The 22083-nt window shown below is 47.4% G+C and overlaps 1 protein-coding gene across 1 annotated transcript; it reads left to right on the forward strand.

The window, feature by feature from the left end:
• Nucleotides 1-6074: 6074 nt before the first annotated feature.
• LOC119459152 (BTB/POZ domain-containing protein 6-like) lies at nucleotides 6075-19419 on the forward strand. The gene is made up of 4 exons (XM_037720981.1): nucleotides 6075-6129; nucleotides 12462-12511; nucleotides 15119-15342; nucleotides 18828-19419. The coding sequence occupies exons 1-4, from the start codon at nucleotides 6075-6077 to the stop codon at nucleotides 19417-19419; spliced, it is 921 nt and encodes a 306-aa protein (XP_037576909.1).
• Nucleotides 19420-22083: the final 2664 nt, after the last annotated feature.

Genomic DNA, 22083 nt, shown 5'->3' on the forward strand with positions numbered 1-22083 from the left:
GGAATTGCCTTGGTTTCCGCATATCGGGTTAGATAGTCCGTCGCGACTATGACCCATCTGTTGCCGCTGTCAGATAGTGGAAAGGGGCCCAGGAGGTCTATGCCAATTTGAGCAAACAGCGTTTTCGGTAGTGGAACGGGGTGCAATAGCCCAGCGGGTTTAGTCGGTGGTGCTTTGCGTCGCTGCCACTCAAGGCATGTTCTCACGTAGTGCTTCACCTCTTCTGCGAGCCTAGGCCAGTAGTAGTTTTGTTTGATTCGTGCTAGTGTTCGCGTGTAACCAAGGTGGCCCGAGGTGGCTTCGTCGTGGCAGGCTTGCAAGATGTCGCGGCGGAGAACTTCGGGAACTACTAGCAGATGGCTCTTCCCTGTTGGAGAGAAGTTCTTGCTATAGAGAACGCCATCGGGCAAACAGAATGAAGGTAGACTCCGGGAAAATAATCTTGACACCTTCGTAGCTCGCCCTTCCAAGAACTCGATCAAGGTGTTGAGCTCTCGGTCGGCTTGCTGTTGCCGAGAGATGGCGGCCGCATCAACAATCCCTAAAAAGCCTGCGCATTCATCCGCATCTGCGCTCGGTGATTCAATAGGTGATCTGGAGAGGCAGTCGGCATCGAGGCGCTGTCTTCCCGATTTGTACACCACTGTCATATCGTACTCTTGAAGCCGTAAGCTCCAGCGTGCCAAACGTCCGTACGGGTCTTACATATTGGTCAGCCAGCAAAGCGAATGATGGTCGCTTACTACTTGAAAGGCGCGGCCGTATAAATACGGGCGAAACTTTGTGACTGCCCATACGACGGCCAGACATTCCTTCTCCGTGGTTGAGTAATTGGACTCGGCACGTGACAATGTTCGACTTGCATAAGCAACTACTCTCTCGGCACCGTCTTGCCACTGAACAAGGACAGCTGCAAGGCCCACGTTGCTGGCATCGGTGTGGATAGCCGTTGACACATCCTCGTCAAAGTGAGCGAGTACTGGCGGAGTTTGTAGAGGCGGCCGTAATTCGTTGAACGCCACTTCTTGCTCCTCGCCCCATACAAACGCAACGTCGTCTCTTGTGAGGCGGGTGAGTGGAGAGGCGAGATGTGCAAAATTGGCAATAAATCGTCGGTAATAAGCGCAGAGACCCATGAAGCGTCTGACCACCTTCTTATCCGTAGGCCGAGGGAACTTTGCGACTGCTGCAGTTTTATCGGGGTCAATATGTTACAAATCAGCTGATTCCTCGCACTGTCAAAATCAGTGTAAATCAAAATTAAGCTGTCTTCCCAGCTGTCTTCGGCGCAGAAAGCGACCCCTAACCGTCGTCAGGCAAAACGGCGGAGAACCGCGCCACGGCGCCACGACCGGCCACAGCATCTGAACAGTCGCACGTCGCAAAGCTCTCGCGCAAGAGTACGTGTGGCGGTCGTCCCAAATGTGCTCACACACACTGTGGTCCTGCCCTCCTTAAAACCCCAGAATTAATATAACTTCTGGCGTTTCCCTTTAATAATACGAAGTATAATAATATTCTTTTTAATATCAAAGGGAAGCTTTCCTTATGAACCTATATGTATTGCGCCGACAAACCATATAATTACAATTACCCGATTACAATTACGAGCCCGATTATAACCAAACCGGGTGCAGCAAATTACGCACTTTTAATAACACGCAAAGTTATCGATATTCCTGAAAATTAAATATTTTTAAACCGAATCGATATTGCACACATTGAACTTCCGGAGCGTACAACCTCTATCATGAAGCCACCCACAGCGGCTTCTTACGCGTAATATTTATTTATATTATATTATATTTTATTATATATTATATTTCAGCGCTGTAAACTGGGAGGGTGCTATTCGACGCCTAAGTTAAGGTCCTTCGTTTACCAGTTTTACGAGCTTTTTTATTTTTTCGTCTTCGGGGAGATAAAAATTGGTATTAAGTAGGAAAACCAGGGACACATCGAAGGTCGTGTTCTCTCGCAGCCCCAAGTTCCGGATTTTCCTAGCGACATGCAGAGGATTAGCTCAAGCAATAGACTCCCTTTGGGCGCAAACGTTTTATTTAAACAAGCGGAATCGCTCACACAATCATGTAATGGCAAAGATAGCTGCTCGCAAGTCATGTGACGAACTAGTCTCTAGAAATCCTCGTTGTGAGGTATTATTACATCTGAAAAATAAAGAACTACATGAAACGCTGGCTTAACCATCCCCTTTTCGTATTGTTCATTGAAAATTTTTAACAAATGAAAACAAAAAGCAAATAGTCGTGCATGCTTCGTAGGAGAAGTGATGCTTTTCCTTAAAAACCCTTGTTGACGCACTTTCTCATGTGCATTGGCAGCGTTTGTGGGTCCATCCTATAAGAGTCAGCCCTTTAGTCCTTGTTAGTTGTCCTGTTTTACTTGTTACCAGTAAATGTTCTTGCAACAAAATTAATGGAATAGTAACTAGAAGAATCAGCCACTCGATCATCTTTGATATAAGTTAACGTAGTTGGGTAAACATCTTAAGCGGCATGCGGGAAATACGGTGAAGTGCGCCATTGTTGTATTCATGTAAACGCGGCTACTAAAAAGCAACAAGGTTTCCTTCAATTAAGGCCGGCAGGCGCATAATTTATTGTATTATTATATGTTCCGGTTGTCGCTTGTCTTATGCGAAAACGAGCCGTATATGGAATTTATATATGGCAACTAATAATACGATATAGCTCGACCATTTGGTCAAAAAATGTTGGCAGCGTTCATTAGTTTTCTACCCCCCCCCCCCCCCCGAATTTACCGTTATTTACGAAAACTTCCGCGAAAAACCTTCGTTAACCCGATTTTCATAAATTTTGTTCGGGTTGGAAAAATCGGGAGTTATCGCGTTTTACCCGAAAACACAGAACCATACGCATAGCCTGATAAATACCTATATACTGTATCGAGTTGAGGCGTTATTTACATGTTCGTTTAGGAGAATTGTGTCGCCATATGTGTTTCAGGCCCTTTGCGCAGAACTTTCTTCTATGGTATGCGAGTTCTAAATAGGGACTAAATGCTTATGAAAGCTTGTGGAACCCGAGTTCCCATGTATCAATTGATATATCGAACTATTGTCAACGCTCTAACTACTTTGTTGTAGCAATGTTTGTTTGTAGTACTCCAGTTTAACCTATCCCTAGAAATCTTTTGTTAGTACTAGCGTTTACCTTTATTTACCCCGCCCCGCTGCTCGTTATCTTGGTCTAATGAATAATACTTGTTGCATAATCATGTCTTAATATCACCCTTTACGTTTTTTAAAAATTTTTAAGCCACGCTTTTTTGCCTATTCCATCGACATTCGCGCTGCAGCTGCTGCTCGCTGCAGTCTTGCACAATTAAGCGATGACGGACATAGCAAATAAATACGTTAGAAACGGCAAATCAACACCTGACATAGGGAGAATTGGGGCGGACCGATCAGCTGGTAGCGGAAATAGTGCAAATAAACGCCGTGCTTTTACCCTTTTCGCAGCGATCCCGTGGGCGCTGCCATGTTTGATCACGTGGTGACGCATTGATTGCTTGCCTCAGTGGTCTCCGTTGCCTCCGGGTTTAAAATGGATGTACTTGACGCCCGGTGCGGCTCAGGAAACCTCTGTTTCGGCAGATATCTTAGGCACTGACTAGGTGAACGACAGGAAGCTTCAGAGGACAAGAAAAGCGCTTCCGGAGCTCATTAAGCTTTGTCCAAACGGCGCGAGCAGCGTATTTGGTGCTTGTTCTAATACCGAGGCTTAAAATGTGTTCAAAGCTATCCAAACTTTCTGCGTATGAATTGAATCAGGCTCAGTGTGTTTTGATCGTGGTTCTTTATTTTGCAAATACTTTGAAGCAGCGGCTTGTGACGTTTCTGACTCAGTGAAGTTCGTCGGTGCGGTCACTAGCTGATTACTTTTTGGCTAATCGCTCGTGGGCGTGCTCAGTTGCGGTAGATCTTGCTGCACACCAGGCTTGGAACGTACACGTTCAGTCCTTTGTAATAGCTTGTAGCAAAGACGTATTATCGCTATAATAACTCTCTTACTGCTGTGGACCGTCACGAAACAATCAGATTTGGTCATTTGTGTGCGGTCGGTGCAGTCGCGGTCACCCATGCTTTGGCGCATTGGTTCAACTGTGCGCCCATTTACATATTCCTAATACGTTGGCGATAGAGTGTGCGTAAGTTTGCGTGCGAGTCGGGGTAGATGGGTAGATAACGTGCGCGAAACTTACTATGTCAGGAAACGGCGCTACTGCTTTTGTCATTGTTTAACGAGCGGTACTGACCCTCGGTGAAGTTCCGGGGTTGAAGTCTTCTCTTTGGAGGTTCGCGATACAACGCTGGGGCATGAGTGAAATTTGTTTTTTTTTTATCCACGAGGAAAGTCGTGCATCGAGAAGGGCCGAAAACACAGGCTGTCCGTATGTAGCAGCGGTCCTTGAACTTGGTCACACATATTCATTCCCTTCCTATCTAAAATACCTGTTAGTATTTTTGCAGCCAACTGCTGTACACGTCTTCAATCTATCGCTCTACATTCTGCAGCATGAATGGAGCACAGTGCGTGAGCGACAAGCCAGTTGCATTTCCGACAGCTGATCGCACAAAAACAGGGCGGAAGCGGTAATGGTTTCGTACTCGTGCTCCATCGTTGAGGCAACGTACGGCGCCCCGCCAAAAGCGCCATCTCGTTTCGTGAGAACAAACTGCTCCGCGAAAAGGGTCAGTAGTGCGAAATAAGGCGGCCCGATTTGCCAGGTACCGGACATAGCACTAACTAACAGCGGATACAGTGTGAAACAAGGCGGCCCGCGGCGGGAAGTGATGCACGTGAGCGCGGACGTGAGCTCCAACACGGACACAACGTCGCGTTCGTGCCTTCGTCATCATTTCGTCATCGTCTTTGCGTCATCATCTTAACATCGTCGCGGCCGTTCTATCGTTGTCATGCGTGTCATGTGCATCATGATCAGGCGCAAAAGACAGAGAGAGATAGAAAGCGAAGAGAGGAAAGGCAGGGAGGTCATCGGGCGCAAAAAGTTTATGTTGATCGGGGCGGCTCCCAGTGGAAATATCCATCTGGGTCTCTACTTGCAAATTAAGGTTAAACAGCAACGGCGTTCTTCACAAACACCGATGAAAGCTTCACGTAAACCGATCGCCACGGCGCGTGGGATCTGCAAATTATTTTTTTTGTGTATCACTGCACCCTTTACAAACTGTAATCACAGTGATTTATTATTTGGTTGTTATTATCAATATTGTACAAGCGAGCCACTTTTTCAGCGTGTACCTTCCCTGTATAATACCACCCCATCAAGGCCTTCCGGGATGATCACGCAACTGTATCTCAGATGCTAGAGGTTACCACATCAGCAGCTGGCGTTTTTAACCTGCTTTATCCAACCTGGCGTTAATATTCTCTTGGCCCGCACAAAATTTCTAATAGATTTTTTAACGCCATGTGGCGCAATTATCCCCTTTCTTACAAAAGATATACGCCTTATCGTAAGAAACGGCGGTGACCCCTGCAGACTGGTTGTGCGGGAAACTGATACCTGTCCATAAAAGCGGAAACAAACAGCTGATGGAGGCGTACAGACCGATATCGTTAACAAGAACATGGTGCACGCTGATGAGGCACATCATAAATAAGGCCCTCCTGAATAATTTAGAAGCTAACAGGTTAATCTACCCAAACCAACACGGTCTCCGAAAGGGGCTTTCGACCACGATGCAGCATTTAGAAATCATCCGTGACTTTGCTACAAGTAATAATCCTCTACTACAGACAGATGCAATCTTTATGAAATTTTCTAATGCATTTCATCGCGTCCTACTCGCGTTACTCGTAGAAAAACCTAAATTATTTGGTGTTAATTGGAAAATTGTTCCTTGGATTGCGTATCTTTCTATTCGATCGCAGTCTGATAGATTTAATAAGGCTGAATCGGACTACGTCAAAGAGTTCTTTGGCGTTCCGCAGGGATCTGTGCTCGGACCAACACTAGTTTGTGTCTAAGTTAATGACATTTATTCTTGCATGAAACCAGGAGTAACAATGAGGATGTATGCAGACGATTGTGTAACCTACAACCCAGCTACGGGCCTGCCCAGTGAGTACCAGCGAGCATTAGTGCTATCTCTAGTGTCGAAAAACGCACAGAACGCTAGGTGGTGCTCCGAGGATGTTTTGCACTATTCCGCATTCACCGCCAAAAATGCGACGGGTGTGAGGAAGGGGGGGGGGGGGGGTGCAGAGGGGGTGACGCGCCGAGCAGCCGCACCGAGAGCCGCAAAAGCCCGATCGACGACACGACTGTCTACAGAAACAAGCGCCGTGCCGCCTGCGTTATCTCGGAGACATCGACCGTCGACGGGACGCCACTTCGTTCTCCGAAAAAAGGCACGTCAACAGAGACCGCACTGGTGGCATCGGAAGCATGGAGCTTCAATACGTTCAGCAGCAGCTGATTTCAGTAACCGGCGTCAAACCGTTTCCCAACTCCGCTTCTTGCTCTCTCTTCTCTAAGCCCCTCTCCTGTACCGCCTCGCCTCACCGTCTTCTATCGCCGCGCTCATCTTTTCTTGACTGTTGAAAGACGACGCGATCACCATCGCTTCGCCTCGCCCGCGTCGCTGTGACGCCATGCTGTGATCCTTTCGAGGGAAATAGTTTCACTTTCCCCAAAACACTCCTCGTCGTTTTCAGGTGCCGCCGCAGTGACAGATTCTCCACGCCAACAGCCAGTTCTCGCTCCGTGTGCGGCTCCCCAAATGTCTTCGAAGATGTGGCGTGAGTATTGTGCTGCCGATTGACACTTCTCACGTGGTTCAATCGTCTTGAACGGCGCGAATGCAGTGGACTTATCTGAGACCCCCCCCCCCCCCCAACGCCTTCCCGCCCGCTGCGGTAGCCCCGTGACTGTGGCTTCGCGCTGCTGACGACACGGGGTCGGATCTTGGTTGCGGCGGTCACCTTTCGACGGTTGCGGAATGCGAAAATGTTCGTGTACGAGCGTATACCCGCGCATTGAGCGCACGTTAAAAACTCCAGGTGGTCGAAAATAATCCGGAGTCCTCCACTACGAAGTGCCTCATTATCAAATCGGGGTCCCGGTGCGTTAAACCACACAATTTAATTTTTAACTTGGATACCATGGCGTAATATTGAGATGCGCTACTAGCCGGGTCCACTACCTTGGTCGCCGTGAACAAAACTATTCGCTGAAAGTGCCGACTGTAAGAGTCGCTTGGACTTTCGATCAGTTGTTGGCTATAGGCTGTAGCTTATGACCGCAGATTTTCAGGGCTGTATACGACGCGTTGCATACTACGTGCGACGGAGAAATGTGTTTTATTAAAAAGGAAAAGCCGAAGAAATTCTTAAGCTTGTGCGGTGTGCATGAGGCGATGGCCTGCAACGCCTCTGCCCTTGATTGGCGCAATTGAGCTTCCCATGGACGCTCCTTGGATTCCACCATGTTCGTCTCACCCTCTCAACGATTCGTCTCCGTCCCAAGTCTGGATCTCTTCCTTTCGTAGTCGGGATACGCCCCTTCATTCGTTGCCTTTTGCACACCGGCCTTAGCAACCTCGCCCGTCTCCAATGAGCCGGAAAACTGCGGCTTGTTCTTCTGCCATCACTGATAAATAGATTAATTGCGCCACTCGGATATCGTTATGCTACTACAGCATATAGGGACAACACGTCAAGAGAGCTATGGCCGCTGAAGGCCCGTTTCAGGGCGCTAACCCCACCTCCCCCTTCTCCTTCGCCCAACGCGCACCTAATGGAAAACTCTGCGCACACCTACGGCTGTATTTTAGTTCTTCGCGTCGTAGAGGGTTCACAGCAGAAAAGTTATGCGCTCTCACCAGTTCCTGAGTTCCAGTAAAATTAATTTGTTAGAATAAAATAACGACTGCGCGTTATTTCTTCCCAAATTGCTTAACGACTGCTTTCTGCGATAAGGTGAAGCCGCCGGCGCGAAATCTTAATATGACTTTGCGTTGCTTCCTTAAGGAATAAATGCTTGATTGTCACACGGAATTGTGACTGCCCAGTTCTGTATGCCGTCGGTTATTTCTTAGTGAGCCCGCTAATGCTCAGATGACAATGCGTCGTAAGTTGTTTAGAGATACGTTTAATAACGGCTTGTAAGATCAGAAATTATGGTTGGATACACTGCCGGATACAGTACCCGGGGCTAACTGCATCCTTGGGGCCCTAATGATGACGATGATGATGATGACGAATGGTTTAAGACGCTGAATTTTTCGAAGCCCACATGTTACGTTCGCTGATTAATGTTAAATAATACCTCACCTTCGTGAGTTCGGGAAACTACTTTCTTGGCGTATTATTTAACGCCAGAAAACTACATTCTTCCGTATTATTTAACGGTTATTATCTGACGTACACGTCCATCTGACGATTCTGTGGCGTCTGCAAGTTATTATTCTGCTCGTTGTTACTGTTAAGACATTGTAATCGTAAGCTTTACTTGTTGCTTAAACAATATGGAATTTCTTTTCATGATAAAGGTATACCTTACGGTGTTTTGGTGCCATGCTCGGAGATATGTTTCGCCGAAACGCCGTGTACCGAATGAGCCGGAGCCGAGCTTGTGGCTTTCGCCGAAACGAACGCGATGGCTGTCAAGAAGTTGCCTCGGCCGTCGGTTTTCAATGACAACGTGGGCAGCAAGCACGCTCAGCAACTTTTTTCCCCCCAAATGGCCGACCGGGGCCCCTGAACGTTTGTGGCCCGGGGCCGCAGCCCCCATAGCCTGCCTGCGCTGGTTGGATAACCTTAATCCGGCGCTCGTTGGATAAAGTATGAACTAAACGCTAAGCCATGCAGCCTTCCATAACATCAACTACGCAAAAGTGAATAGTGAGAACCCGACTTAAACTGTAGAAGGCATACCCTGGTTATGTGTCTCCCGATAAACTGAAGTTCGTCCACTTGCACTTGCGGACTTTGCGATGACTGATACAGGCGCATTCAGACATTGCACAGTAACGCAAGCAGGCGCGAAATAAAAGTAGAGAATGCGTAAACTTATTCTACAGAGAAATGTACACACACACGCATCGATAATTCGCGGGCTGCGAGGTGACAAAGACATTTAAAAATGGGGAGGGGACTCTTTACTGCGAGAAATTGTGCCCGTGAAAGAAACGTAAAACTCAAGCAGCAATGGCGATGCGAACAACTCGGTTGTTATTCGTAGGACCATACAAATTGTTTCAGAAGTGCATCGACGAGGACTAGTTGATGTGGCATTATACTGTGTCATTTATAGTTGCGCCTCAAAGGTGGGCATGCAAAGGGACACTGTCACACGTCAGTACGAAATAAACATGGACCTTACGTTTCGTGTTTACGTGCCAGGGTCTATGTTATGTCACATAAACAGCGCGTTCGTAAGCAACAATGCCGTACAGCCAGGCGCGGGGCCCTCTTGCTCCGGCAAACGCAAATGGTGTTTCTGTGGGCACAAATCACTCTGCGTGCAGCGGTGATCTGGAACTATGCAGGGCTGACACCATGGATACCATAAAGAGTGGTGATATAAAAAAAAATCATGAACCTTTCACTGTATGAAGGTGGATGACCAGCGAAGCTGTTTAGCACATCACACAGACGTGACACAGAATTTTAATTAAAGGTACGAACATATTTATTGTCCTGATCGGTGGTCATCGTGACGATAGGTATGCACACACATTCGCGTATCACCTCTGTTATTAAATGCGTCCGTCGCGTACGACAATGAATGGCTCATACATAGAGTTTCTCACTATATTACCTAGAGGGAGAACTGGCGCTGCTGCGCTGTGGTATCCATGGGAATGCCGGTATATTGTGACTTCGGATTGGCATCGTTCTTGGAGAGCCGGAACGCCTTGAAGACGCGCCTGGCTAGCACCGTTCCGTCTGTCACAATGATTCATTTCCTGCTAAAACAGTACGTAAAAAACTGCTTTAGCTTTATTATTACACAAAAACATGTTTTGTTTAATTTGGAGGATTTACTATTGGATGCACAATTAATTATATAAAACGTAAAAAGTATCAGCTGGCCGCTACAGTTGGAGGGTAGACGACAAGATTATCGCTCGCTTTGGAAGAACTTGTCGTCTGTTCTTGCTTTTCTTCGCTTGATTCGGCATTGTAGGTGAGTAAACTTTATTGAGAGATGTAATATGGGTGAATGAAAGCCTTTTATGTAGATTTTACTTTAAGAACGCATTATTTGTGTAGCCATATCCACGTTTTAGACGAACCCTCGTTCAACACCAGCCAACACAAGCCTCGCAGACACATATCCCGTCATTCCCAAGAGGGCACGGCGCCCTTTAAGAAACTCGCATAGACGGTGGCGCCAGTTTCCCCTCTAATTGTTTTAGTGAGAAACTCTATGGGCTTATACCCCCTTAAGCAATGGCTCATACCCCGTAAAAAAGAAAAAAAAAATAAGAAAAGGAAAATAACGCGGCCTCCTCATTACGACAACAGAAGGGAAGTGAAATACTACTTTGGAATGATGAGCGGAAGTTGTGGAAGAAGACGACGCTCGAGCCATTGCTGATGATAGTTTTTGTTGACGGACACAAAAAATGCACAGAACCCTAGCCATAAACAGCTTCGCAGTAAAAAAAAATCTATGTCGCTTTTTCTGCATTGTTGAATAAATGCCGACCCGACTTCGTAACGAAGGTAACGTGCCAGGTATGGTGCCAGAATTCATCGAACGCACCGCAAATAAGTCATTGTATTGTCTTTACGTGACCCGTTGAGAAGGCGTGCCAGAAACAGCGCAGCTTCGTTGCCTAGTTTGCGTTGAGAAGAGCATGTCACTACATAACGAGAACTAAAGTGCTCATGTATCGTCACTAACCACTGCGTGGGTTGCGCGTACAAATGCCTATCCGTACTTAACGGAATAAGAAGGCAGTGTTCACGTAGCATTACAAACCACTGACGCACCTGACAGTCATCCTGGCGCAACTGCAACACCTTCCTGCAGGGATCGCATACCCTGTCGCCGGGAGCAATTTTTTGGCTATTGTTTCCAGTTTCATTCTGCACTTCGCATTTGACACGGTGTAATCTGAATTGGCCCTCTGCTGCCGCTTCTTTCGAAACACCGCGTGCCTTCTCACCTTCTCTTCCCCTCTTATCCTGACTTTGGACAGGACGATCATGGCGCACGGGTGACCACTGCATCACTGGCGCGTCAGCGATGTCACGTGACTACAGCGCCCCAATATTTGGGACGTTTGAGCTCTGGTCAAGCGCCCGCAGCTGCGTAACGTTGGACGCGTGTTTAGTTAGTCTCGTTACAACATATCACTCATGGTTTGTGCAAAACCAAAAAAAAAGACCCGATAATGTTTTTTGTGTGTGGCAGCTCGCCTTCAATTCAGAAAGTCCTCGATGTGGATTTATTCTGAAAAGGAGGATAGGGACACCGCTGAGTAGTCACAACAGCTTGCGCTCATAGACAATACAGCTATACAATGCAGCAGATATTTGGCCCGGATACTTCGTTTCAACATAAGGGCACTAAAAGACTTTTGAGCACGTTAGGTGAAATGTCGGTTTGCAGATGGCACACACAACTGCGGAGCGCCAGGAAGCAGTCACTGAATCGCATAAATAAAAGTGCAAAAATCAATGCTTCGAATGACGCGACTGCAATAAATGCCGTTTTTTAATTGTGCCTTTATTTGAATACTTCATTGGACACTTATAACAATGGACGTCGACTTTCTTTTATTTTCGATAAAATTTGTGATGATAATCTTCTAATGAGGCGAATAAGTTTTCTGGGTCTCTTTGAGTTCATCTTAACGGAAGTGCATATCACGTTTGATTTGGCAATGCACCAAAAAGCTGTTGTTGCTTCTGCTAAAGAAAGCCACAGAAATGCCGATTTTCAGCATACAATAAACATTTATTTCCCATTCAGTGAAATTGAAAAGAATAATTCAGTGAAATTCAGTTGTATTGAAATTCGTTATGTAGAGCTTTAATTCTACCTGGTTTTTGTGGAGAGCTGCGGATGTGTAAAGTTTGTGCTTCAACTTGTTCGGAATTGTCTGTCTTCAGCCGTCTTTGTAAAAAAAAAAAAAAAAAACGTGAGACCATGAATCACTACACTACTTCCTACAGTAGCTAGGAATTAAGTTTTATCGCCTAAACGCAGCAAATTTCATGAAAACCAGTGCAGTGGTTTTGTAATGGGAGCATTTCCTAATTTCACGGGTATTTGAACAAGGAAATCGAAGTTAGCCCCAATGAACACCTCTCTCTTAAGAATTAAAAAAAAGAGAGTGGGAGTGTAGTCTTAAGTATGACTATAAATCTGGCAATCTGCCGCGGATAAGCGGAACTGTCGCGTTCTTTTTCCTTTTTTTTTTCCTTTTTTTGCAGATTGCCACAACTGCTTCTCAAGATTGCCGAAGCGTGAAGTCCGCCATCGCGTGAGTTCTGTACCTCCCGCATCCACATCCCACTTTTGCCTGTTTTCTGGCTGTGCATGGTTAGTGTGGGACTCTTACTTGAGAGGACTAAGAGGACGTTTAATGTTGTTGCGAATGCATGCCTGCCAACTCTCCCGAATTCTAATTAAAGCATTTGAATTTGGACTCATTTTACTATTTTACGAATGATGTGTCACGTCTTCCGAAAAATAAATTAAGCTCGCAAATAAAGCACGCTCGTCGTTTTCGGCGTATTCCTCTGGAAGCCTTCTGATTATGAAGGAACGAAAGAGAAGCATTTGCTCCGAGCAGGTTTATGCAGATGTGTTCCGGAAGCAGGTGGTGTCGCGGCAACAGTAAAGTCGCTGTATCCCTGAAAATTCGTGTAAACAAATTATGCGGATCTCCCGCACTGCGGGAATAGATGTAAGCGAAGCGTTCTGTGCTGTTCGCGTTGATTGACGACAATTTGAGTTGACGTCTACGGCGAATGTTTAAGTTCATCGGCATTTAGGGCAATGCTATAGTGGTGAGTTGACTTTAAACATTACTTGCGTGCGCCGCTTTCATTTGTCTACGTAGTACACAGAACACACGGCGAGGCAGGTTTGCTTGAGCCGTCGTTGGGCGTCATTTTTGACAACCTGCGAGAATGTTATCACTGTCAATTGCCTCACACGGTGCAACGCGTCGTGGCAGAAGCGTGAAACTTTAAATAAATTATAGGGTTTTACGTGCCGAGCCCATATTCTGATAATGACGCACGCAGCATCAGTGGGGGACTTTTAATTTTGACCATCTCGGATTCCTTAACCGTGGACCTACGTCTGAGTGCACGCATGTTTTTGCGTTGCGGCCCCGTCCAAATGCGACTGAAGTGGTCGGGAGCGAACCCGCGACCTCGAGCAACGCAATAACCACAAAGCTACCGCAGCGGGGACAGAAGGTACTACGGGTACATGACGTCATGACCCACCGCGGTGGCTTAGCGGCTGCGGTGTTGTGCTGCCAAGCACGAGGTCGCGGCATCAAATTCCGGCCGCGGCGGTCGCATTTCGATGGCGGCGAAATGCAAAAACGCCCGTGTCCCGTGCATTGGGGAAACGTTAAAGATTCCCTGGTGGTCAAAATTAATCCGGAGTAACCCCCCCCCCCCCCATCCCCGCCCCTACGGCGTGCCTCGTAGTCACATCGTGGTGTTGCACGTAAAACCCCCAATTAAATTACATTTCCGTGTGTATTGGATGGGCGGCCGCTTCCGTAGTGGGTTCTAGATACTGCGGTGCTTTAATGCTGCTTTGCGTCTGCACGCCCTGCGTCTCTTTCCCGCTTAACAAATGTGCATGGTGTTTATATTTCAGAAATAGCAGAAACGTACCGCAGCGTAGCTTGAATTTAAATGTATCCTGTTTTTCGGCAACTGCTGCCGCTGTTTAGTAGTAGCGTTTCATTGCCTTCTCACTTCGCCTTTTCCCTCTCCCGGCCTCACCCCATGTACGTGAGCTGCGAGCGAGGAGTGACAATACTGTTATTCACTCGGGACTGCGTCAAGTCTACCTATTCTCTATCTCCTCTCCCCACCTCCTCTCTACTGTTGTGTCTTCCTGCCCTCTGGACTGTGGCGTGTCAGTTGCAAAGGTGAGCGCTGCAGTTCCTGGAATGCTTTTGCGGTGGGTTGCGGATAATTACAGCTGTCTAGAGGGTATTGTGGCCACCTCCAGGGAGCTATAGAAGGTCTTGTGGCGACGCAGTGGAAAGGCCCAAACGCGCTTCTAGCGTCGCCTTTCCTCTCTGCCGTTCTCCTGCCATGTATATGCACGCCCATGTATAGCAGCACCAGCAGCAATGGATCAGTCGAAGGAAGAGCAAAAGAAAGCATCGCTCTAAAAATTACTTTCTCGATCTCTACCACCCTTCCGGTGTCTTCTCGTAGTTTTGCGAACTACAACGTTCCCAGGTAGGCATGTATGTATACAGGCTGTCCCACCACGTAACTCGTGCCAAAATTTTAAAGTTAGCGAATGCCGCGCATCTGGACAGAACCCAGGTAATCTTGTTTGACGTCACTTGGAGCAAGTCAGACAATTTTTTCTAGTCCGGCCAATTACATAATTAGTTATGAATTGATTAGCTTAAAGAGCGCTTAAATACACGTACATTGCCCACATGAAGAATTTAGACCCTTTCGTTTTTTGTTCACTCGCGGAAGTTTATATTTTGAGACGATTAAAACGCTCATTCAAATTCACAAACGCACGAACGTGTCATATGACTTGACATTGGCTTGTATTGACACTTATTCGGACAGCATACGGAAGCATATATGCGTGTAAAGTTTATTTTCTTTTATATGCTCCACCCGTCTTTCTTGAAAGGCTGTTTTCGCTCGTCACCAGAGTTAGGACCGTCATGCATGCCTAACTTCTTCATGTTTACATTGAGATTGTACAATGCAGTGAGGTTGTATAAACGAGCGCCCCGTGTGTTGGTGACTGTGTTGCGGTTGCCAGCGCGTGTCATGGCCAGAAACAATAGACACCTGTATTACTCAAGACTACGGCAGAAGCATTAAAATCGCCTTTCTTCGCAACGTTTTGCTGCACCTAGGTTAACATCGAGGCCTTCCTGGACAACCAGGAGCTCACTGACTTCGAGTTCGTGGTGAAGTACGAGGAGGGCCCTGACGTAATGGAGCGGCGGTTCCGTGTACACAAAACGTTCGTGGCCATGCGAAGCGAGATGTTCCGGGCCATGTTCTTCAGAATCTGCCCACTCACAGACCAGATGATCATCACCGACGTACACCCAGATGGCTTTGAGACTCTGCTCAGGTGAGAGCTGTTGCAGTGTTCAGTTCCAGGTTTACCGCGTCGGGAAAATCACGCATATAGTAAAAAAAAAAAAAAAAATGTTACATTGATGATTCACTGTTTCGCACGCTAGGAGGCTGTGTTGCTTTTGGCCGATCGGGTCTCTGATTCTACATTGTGTGGAATTCTTGAGATGCTTATGCTGAGGACGCGGAATTTACGAGGAAGGGGATTTTAGGTGCTGTTTCGCTGCTACAGACTATAGAGGCCGGCTTTGTCGGTCAGTGGGCCATTTGACGCTTTCGCATCAAACGTGTGTGATGACACTTTAACCCCCGTATTCAGAAATGTGCCTTAACTTCAATACCATGCTGGACTTGATCTAGAAGACTCGTGACGCGAACACGCCGAAGGAAACGCAACGAGCTTCACGCAACAAACGCGAGGCTGTATCTAGATCAAGTCAAGCATCGGCTTCAAGTTAGGGCGCATTTCCGAATAGGGGAGTAAATATTGAACATGAATGCTACTTGATACTTATCAACTCTTTGTTTCAATCGACAGACAGCGAGTAACCGTTGCTTGAAAACGAACTCTTTCTTCCCCGTATTGCTCACGATTATGTAACCAAGAGCCTTATATTCCGATGACCAATTTTACTCTCTTTTCTTAGCGCCGTTCGTCATGGGCTTGGACGTCCTCAAGTGTTTGGCTGGAATCGGCCGCTCTCCGCGAAGCCTGATAAAAAGAATGAGTAATTAAATATAGAGCTTCAGAATATACGGGTTCGTGGAATGGTTTCCCGAAGTACTAGCGCAGCCAGCGACAGCCACTTCGTAGGCGGGGAGGTCGAAGCCGTTCGCACGAAACACCTAGTAGCGAATCTAGTGCTTAGTTTCCCTGCGGCCAGGTGTACAATCGCTCTGAAATTGACGAATCTGAGGATATATGAGCTAAATCGCGAGGTTTGAAGTAACGGACATTGTAGTAATTGCCTTCAGTTTTGCGTAAGACTAAGGATAAAAAACTTCAGTTGAAGCAAAGGGCCGGCAAACCTTTCAGTGAGACTTTGGGCTCCCGGCTGCTGCATGTAAAAAAATAAAACCTTGGAGTGCGCTTAAGCTTGGCCTTTAAGAGTGGAACGCGATAGCGTTATTGGACGCCGTTGATGCCGACACCGTATTTTCTGCAACATAGGGCCCGATTTCTAAAGGCTCGGTTTTTAACATTCGCTTCAACGTTGCATAGAATCAAAGTGCAGCGAAACACAATCAGAATTGGAGGACGAATTGCAATCCGACGCTATCACGTCTGTAGGTTGTGGTAAAGTTGTATTTTACAATTTTTCTGACGGACTTTACTTTGAGAAATTCTATTTTTGTTCACTAATGCCTTGAGCCACGCGGAGGGCCTGTGTGGTCGGGGTGGTTCGGGATGGTGTGGTTCGGCATGATTATTCCCGCCAGACGCCAATGCTTAACACAGAGGCCGAAGCCGACGCCGGGTTTTCTGCGACACGGGGCCCTTAACGCTGTCGCGTTAATATTGCAATACAACTTTCACGACATTACTACCTATTGAATAAAGCTCCTTCAGCGATATAGTCAGTGGCTGGTCAAGAAATCAGCGGGACTATTCGTCATGTCCTAGTACAACTTTTTGGCGGTGGCCGCACACAAACACACAGGGCAAGATGTTGGCGATGAGGTACTTTGTACAGGAAATTAGAGAGATCCACTTCATAAAGTGACACTTAAACGTCGACATTGTACGTAAACTAGCTTTTCGTCTTCAAATTTGGCGAGTTTGGCGGCTAGCGCGTATGATGCGTGATGGCGGCGTGCTCATTGTTGTGCAGCCGCCTCTGCACCTCAAGTTTTGTGCCGGTGGCATCTGTTAGTCGAAATATTTTTTGTGCCTGGAGGGACGATGACCACGTGTCTTGGAGCATCTTCCACATTCTTGGCCTATCATATTTTGCAGATTTAAGACTGATTACGCGAGAACCCTGACCGACGAGTGCAAAATTACTTCTCGAGAGGGACAAACGAATGGGGCTTCGCAGCGCATAAGGATGGTGCTTACAGGACGGAACGACAACCAATATAAACAAATGATCATAAAATAGTTGAGAAACCTAGTCGTAATTTTCACTATCAAAAAAAGGGGTGTCTGGAGATATTTTCCACGCTGACGCAACAGGCTTAAAACGTCATCGCACATAAAGTTATAGACTTTCGAAGGCTCTTTGAATATACTTTTGTTAAATTTATTTACTAGAACGCAACTTGCATTTTCGTGTAACTAAGTAGTGGACAGCATAGAGCTCACAGGCAAGTTAGACAGATGATAACAAGACTAGTAAGATAGCGTTTACTTGCAGGAAAAGAGACCTTACCTTTCTTTAGCTATAGGTATCGCCTCAATGTTGCCAATGGACCCGCCATGAATAAACCTGCTGGCCGTAACCTACAGTACTCTATTGTTGAGGTATTTTCTTGTCAGGCGTACGTCTCGTCTATTCTTCTCTGTGTATGTATTTCCCTTATCATCGATCTTCTAGCAACTGTATGCAGTGCAGTCCACCGTTAAAGAATACAACAAACCACCAATAAAGTCATGTAAACGAAACTTCTGTTGTGCCTTTATAGGAAAAGAAAGGCTGATATAATCGATCGCACATACATTTGCACATAAAACGTATGTTGTGTTCCTTTAAGTGATATCTCACCTATGTCGAAAGATAATATGCAGAGCGCGTTTCCGTTAAAGCTAGACGCTGCCGTGTATCTTAGAAATCGGGCCATTAGCATGGCCTGTCTACCTTAGTTGATTTCGCTGTCTCGCAAAAAATCCGGTGTGGTAATCCCGAATCACAACCACGCACGCCCTCCGCGTGGCGCAAAGGCGTTACTGAACTAACGCAATTTATCGAAGTAAGATGCGTCAGGAAATTCGTAAAATATGACTTACAAACAATTTGCATACATGATAGCGTCGGATTGTAATTTGAATATGCGAGAAAACATAATTCTGCGCGGAAACTCACACACAAACCCCCGTTTTGTTTGCGATGACTCATTGCTCTGCCCTGCACTGCCGCCGGGATCGGCCCACCACGGCTTTCTGTCGACGTGACGCCACGAAGAAATCCCGGAATCCTAGCTATGGACAGCTGCGCTCTAAAAAGAAATGGAGCTGGGCAAGCCATGTAATGCGTAGGGCAGATAACCGGTGGACCAATAGAGTTACAGAATGGAAGCCAAGAGAAGGGAATCACAGCCAAGGATGGCATAAAGTTAGCTGGGGGGATGACATGAGGTAATTTGCAAGCTCAAGTTGGAATCAGCTAGCGCAAGGCAAGTGTTCGACTCTTAATGGCAAGGCTTAAGCGTCCTCCATGCTTAATTTTTTAATGACATTGGAACTGGTTCAGTGCAGACCATTTAGTCTCATAGCCAGTCGGGATGGGCACATTTGGAGCTGGTCCTTTTTTTCCCACGCAGGTTTCTGTACTCTGCTAGGGTGAAGGCGAAGTGCTTCGAAGACGCACTACGAGCCCGGGTTGCCGCCAAGAAGTACTGCGTGCAGCAGCTTGACGAAGCCTGCAGCGCCTTAATTCGAATGAATCTGAAAGCCGTCCGGCTGTGCTCGTTCATCGACTTGTGCATGCGCATCCACTATCCCTACCTGGATGAAGCTGCGGAGACGCTCTTGAAATCATCCAACGCTCCCGCCGTCCTCGTCTCCAAGGGATTCAACACGGCACTCGAGGAAACCGTGCGCTACATCGTGGAAGAAATCAGAGAGGTTCACGAAGAAGAAGTGGCTCATGCCGTTTTCGGCTGGGCTCAGGAGCAGTGCGAGCGGAGCGCGCAGACCGACAGACCGCTCGAATTGAACACGCTGATGCGTTCCTTCTTTCCGAAGCTGCGATTCCTGACCATGACTGCGCAGGCATTTCTGAAGGGCCCTGGTTCTTGGGACCTTCTGGACGACGCCGAGGTCATCGCGGTGCTGCGAAACATTGTCAGATGCGGATGGTGCCCGCTGCCTGCAGGATTCTGTGACGTCACCCATAACCGCTTCACTCTGTGACAGAAGCTTCAGTGAATTCAGTCTTCTCGTTGAAGGCCAGTGGTATGCCTAGTTGTACAGTTGCATAAAGCTATTTTTTGTGTGTGAACATATGGAACTGTTCGTGAGTGAAACAAGAAAAGGGTATGTGCCATGTTAGGTTATATATAAGGTGCGTGGCCAAGCTGCCGGAGACTGACCGCTTCCTGAACACGAACTGTTCTGTGCAGCGGCATTTGCTTTCTGGAAGCAGCAAGGCGTAGCTGTGTACTTGTTCAGTAAGTCCAAAACACTATGTGCTATAATTGGTTGAAACGCATCATCGTCTTTGATGTGCGAATGGGAGTCACCTGCCATTATAATAATGACAAGGGTTGGTAATCTTACTATGCAAAATATAACGTTACCTTCTTAAAGATGGAGGTGAATTCTTCATGGTGATGCAAGTCTGTTGAAAGTTTTTAAACATGTTCAGTTTCTATAGCACATTTTTTTATATATGTTTGGTCAAAGACCAGTAAATGGTCCTGTTCTAGGGACGCATATCATCATTATTTGTCAATAAAAGGGCTGTTGACACCTCTTCGTACGCGACAGTTCTGTAACGCTTATGTCTGGTGCTTTCAACCTCGCCACAAATGGTTCTGTACTCGAGAGGTTCTTACAAGTAGGAACACTGGCATTACAGGCTGCGCAGGTGAGTGAACTCTTCACTGCCTGCACACAGAGATGCCTTAGCGTTGCGGAAACATTTGTGTTCTGAACCTAAAATATACTACATTGGTCGGTTATTGTTACGTTCTAGGTGGGGTCGAAGAAACATGGAATTTCGAAACTATGAGTCTCAAATACAAAGTATCTCGCTGCTGAGTGACTTTGTGCCCAGAAGAACAAGTAACGCTTGAAGTGCAACGATGGCGGCGAGCACACTCGTCGGTTGTCGAAATCAGCTCACGTGTTCAGGACAGTCGGCTATTGATGCATGCATTACCGTACATCCCAGTATAATCACTCGTGCTCGCTCACACTGGAGAATGTACAATAGGCCATATTTCTAGCAATATCACGCGAGCGCCAGCCTTTCTGTCGGTCAGCTCTTTATAACGGCGACAAGTGGCGAGATCGGGGACAATTCGCGGAAGGGGTCAATGCACATTCGAGCTACGAGCGTCATCGGATACGCTATTTACTTCTGGAAGACACACGCCCTGCCAGATTTATCTGCTGGGTCTTGTTTAGAAAAAAAAAATGTCGCAGTTGCGCCCGAAAGGCAAAGCATCAATTGCGATAGCAAATTAGTAGAGAGCTATTCGGAGTAGGGATAGGAGTTTTATCGGCTGCATAAACTTGGACACATTCGCTTACTAACTGAATTAACATACGTGGTGTCAGCGCGCGCAAGCAAACATGAATAGATCACACTGAATGACTGCAGACAACGACTGTCAAAACGGCAGCAAGCGCAGCCACCGCAGCGGGCGAAGGTTCGTGCGGTCTATCGCTTCAGCGGAAACTGAGCGGCGAATGCACAGCGCACACAAAGGTCAGAGCCGTGTGGAGATAACAGACGGTGCGGGCGACCGCCACCCGGGCAAAGTGCAGAGGAGTTGTGCAGAGAAGTTGTTGGCACAGAAAAAGCTGCCCCCCCCCCCCCCTTCCCTCCCGCGCTGCCTTCCCGCTTTCTTGCTTTCGCGTGGGATATTGAGTGGCCAGTTCCCCTTGCGCCCGGTTTGCAAGATAAGCATTTGGTGAAGCAGCACAGCGTCGCCCCACCTCCCTCCTTCCCTCCCATACCCCCACGGTCTTTCGCGCGACGGTCGCGTTTGCTTTCCGCCGTGCCTTCGCTCTCCGTGACGCGCGTCCCCCGCGCGCTTTCACTGGCGTATACGGCGCGCGGCGACGATTTTATCGGCCTTGGACTTTATATGGAACCTCACGGTGACGGCCACGCTGACGGCAGAAATCCGGTTGAAGTGTCCATATAATTGATATCGCAATAAAATAACTGTGAGGCCGAACAAGCGAACGGAGTAAGACGTGGCATCTAGGATCAGCTTCCTTTTATTGTACTACTGAAACTGCACATGCGCCTGTAAAAAATGACATCGAATTGTTTCATTCGAATTTCAGCGGAATTCTTCGCAACAAGAAACTGAAAGCTGATTGTAATAAGCAATGACAGCTCTGTAGCACGCGTGCACGGATAAACATGAACACATGTCGCTGGATGACCGCGGAAACTCGCTGACATAGCGCTGGAGTAAGGAGGCGCGACCGCAGCAGCGAGCGAATTGACCTTCGTGCCGTCTGTCGCTTCAACGCGAACTAAACGTCGAAAACGGCGCATACGAAGCTACCGGCACTCGGCGAACTTTGTCGACATCACAGATCGCTTTGAAAAGAGGCCTGCGAGGGTGCGCACTTTTTCCACGTCGCAGATCGCCATCAAGATAGGGCGCGGGCGCCGCCGGAGTAACTCCCCCTCCCCGTGCCTCTCGCGCGACAAGGAAGCGCCCTTTCGCCCCGTCTTTCACGCCCGCGCGCGTCACATTGAGCCGCAATCATCGGCTGACCCACCCAAGCTTTCACTCGCGCATACAACGTACGGCGCGCGGCGACAATGTTACTGTGTTTGGACGTAATACGGAACCTCACGGCGACGTCCACGACCACAGCAGAAATGCG

Source organism: Dermacentor silvarum, chromosome 7 (genome assembly GCF_013339745.2).
Source record: "Dermacentor silvarum isolate Dsil-2018 chromosome 7, BIME_Dsil_1.4, whole genome shotgun sequence".
Taxonomy (NCBI): Eukaryota; Metazoa; Arthropoda; class Arachnida; order Ixodida; family Ixodidae; genus Dermacentor; species Dermacentor silvarum.

Excerpts from the sequence above, each read along its gene's own strand:
- LOC119459152 (XM_037720981.1), top strand. The coding sequence starts at position 6,075 with ATGAGGATGTATGCAGACGATTGTGTAACCTACAACCCAGCTACGGGC. Across the intron at positions 6,130-12,461 it reads CCCAGCTACGGGCCTGCCCA|ATTGCCACAACTGCTTCTCA; the intron begins GTGAGTACCAGC and ends CTTTTTTTGCAG. Across the intron at positions 12,512-15,118 it reads AGCGTGAAGTCCGCCATCGC|GTTAACATCGAGGCCTTCCT; the intron begins GTGAGTTCTGTA and ends TGCTGCACCTAG.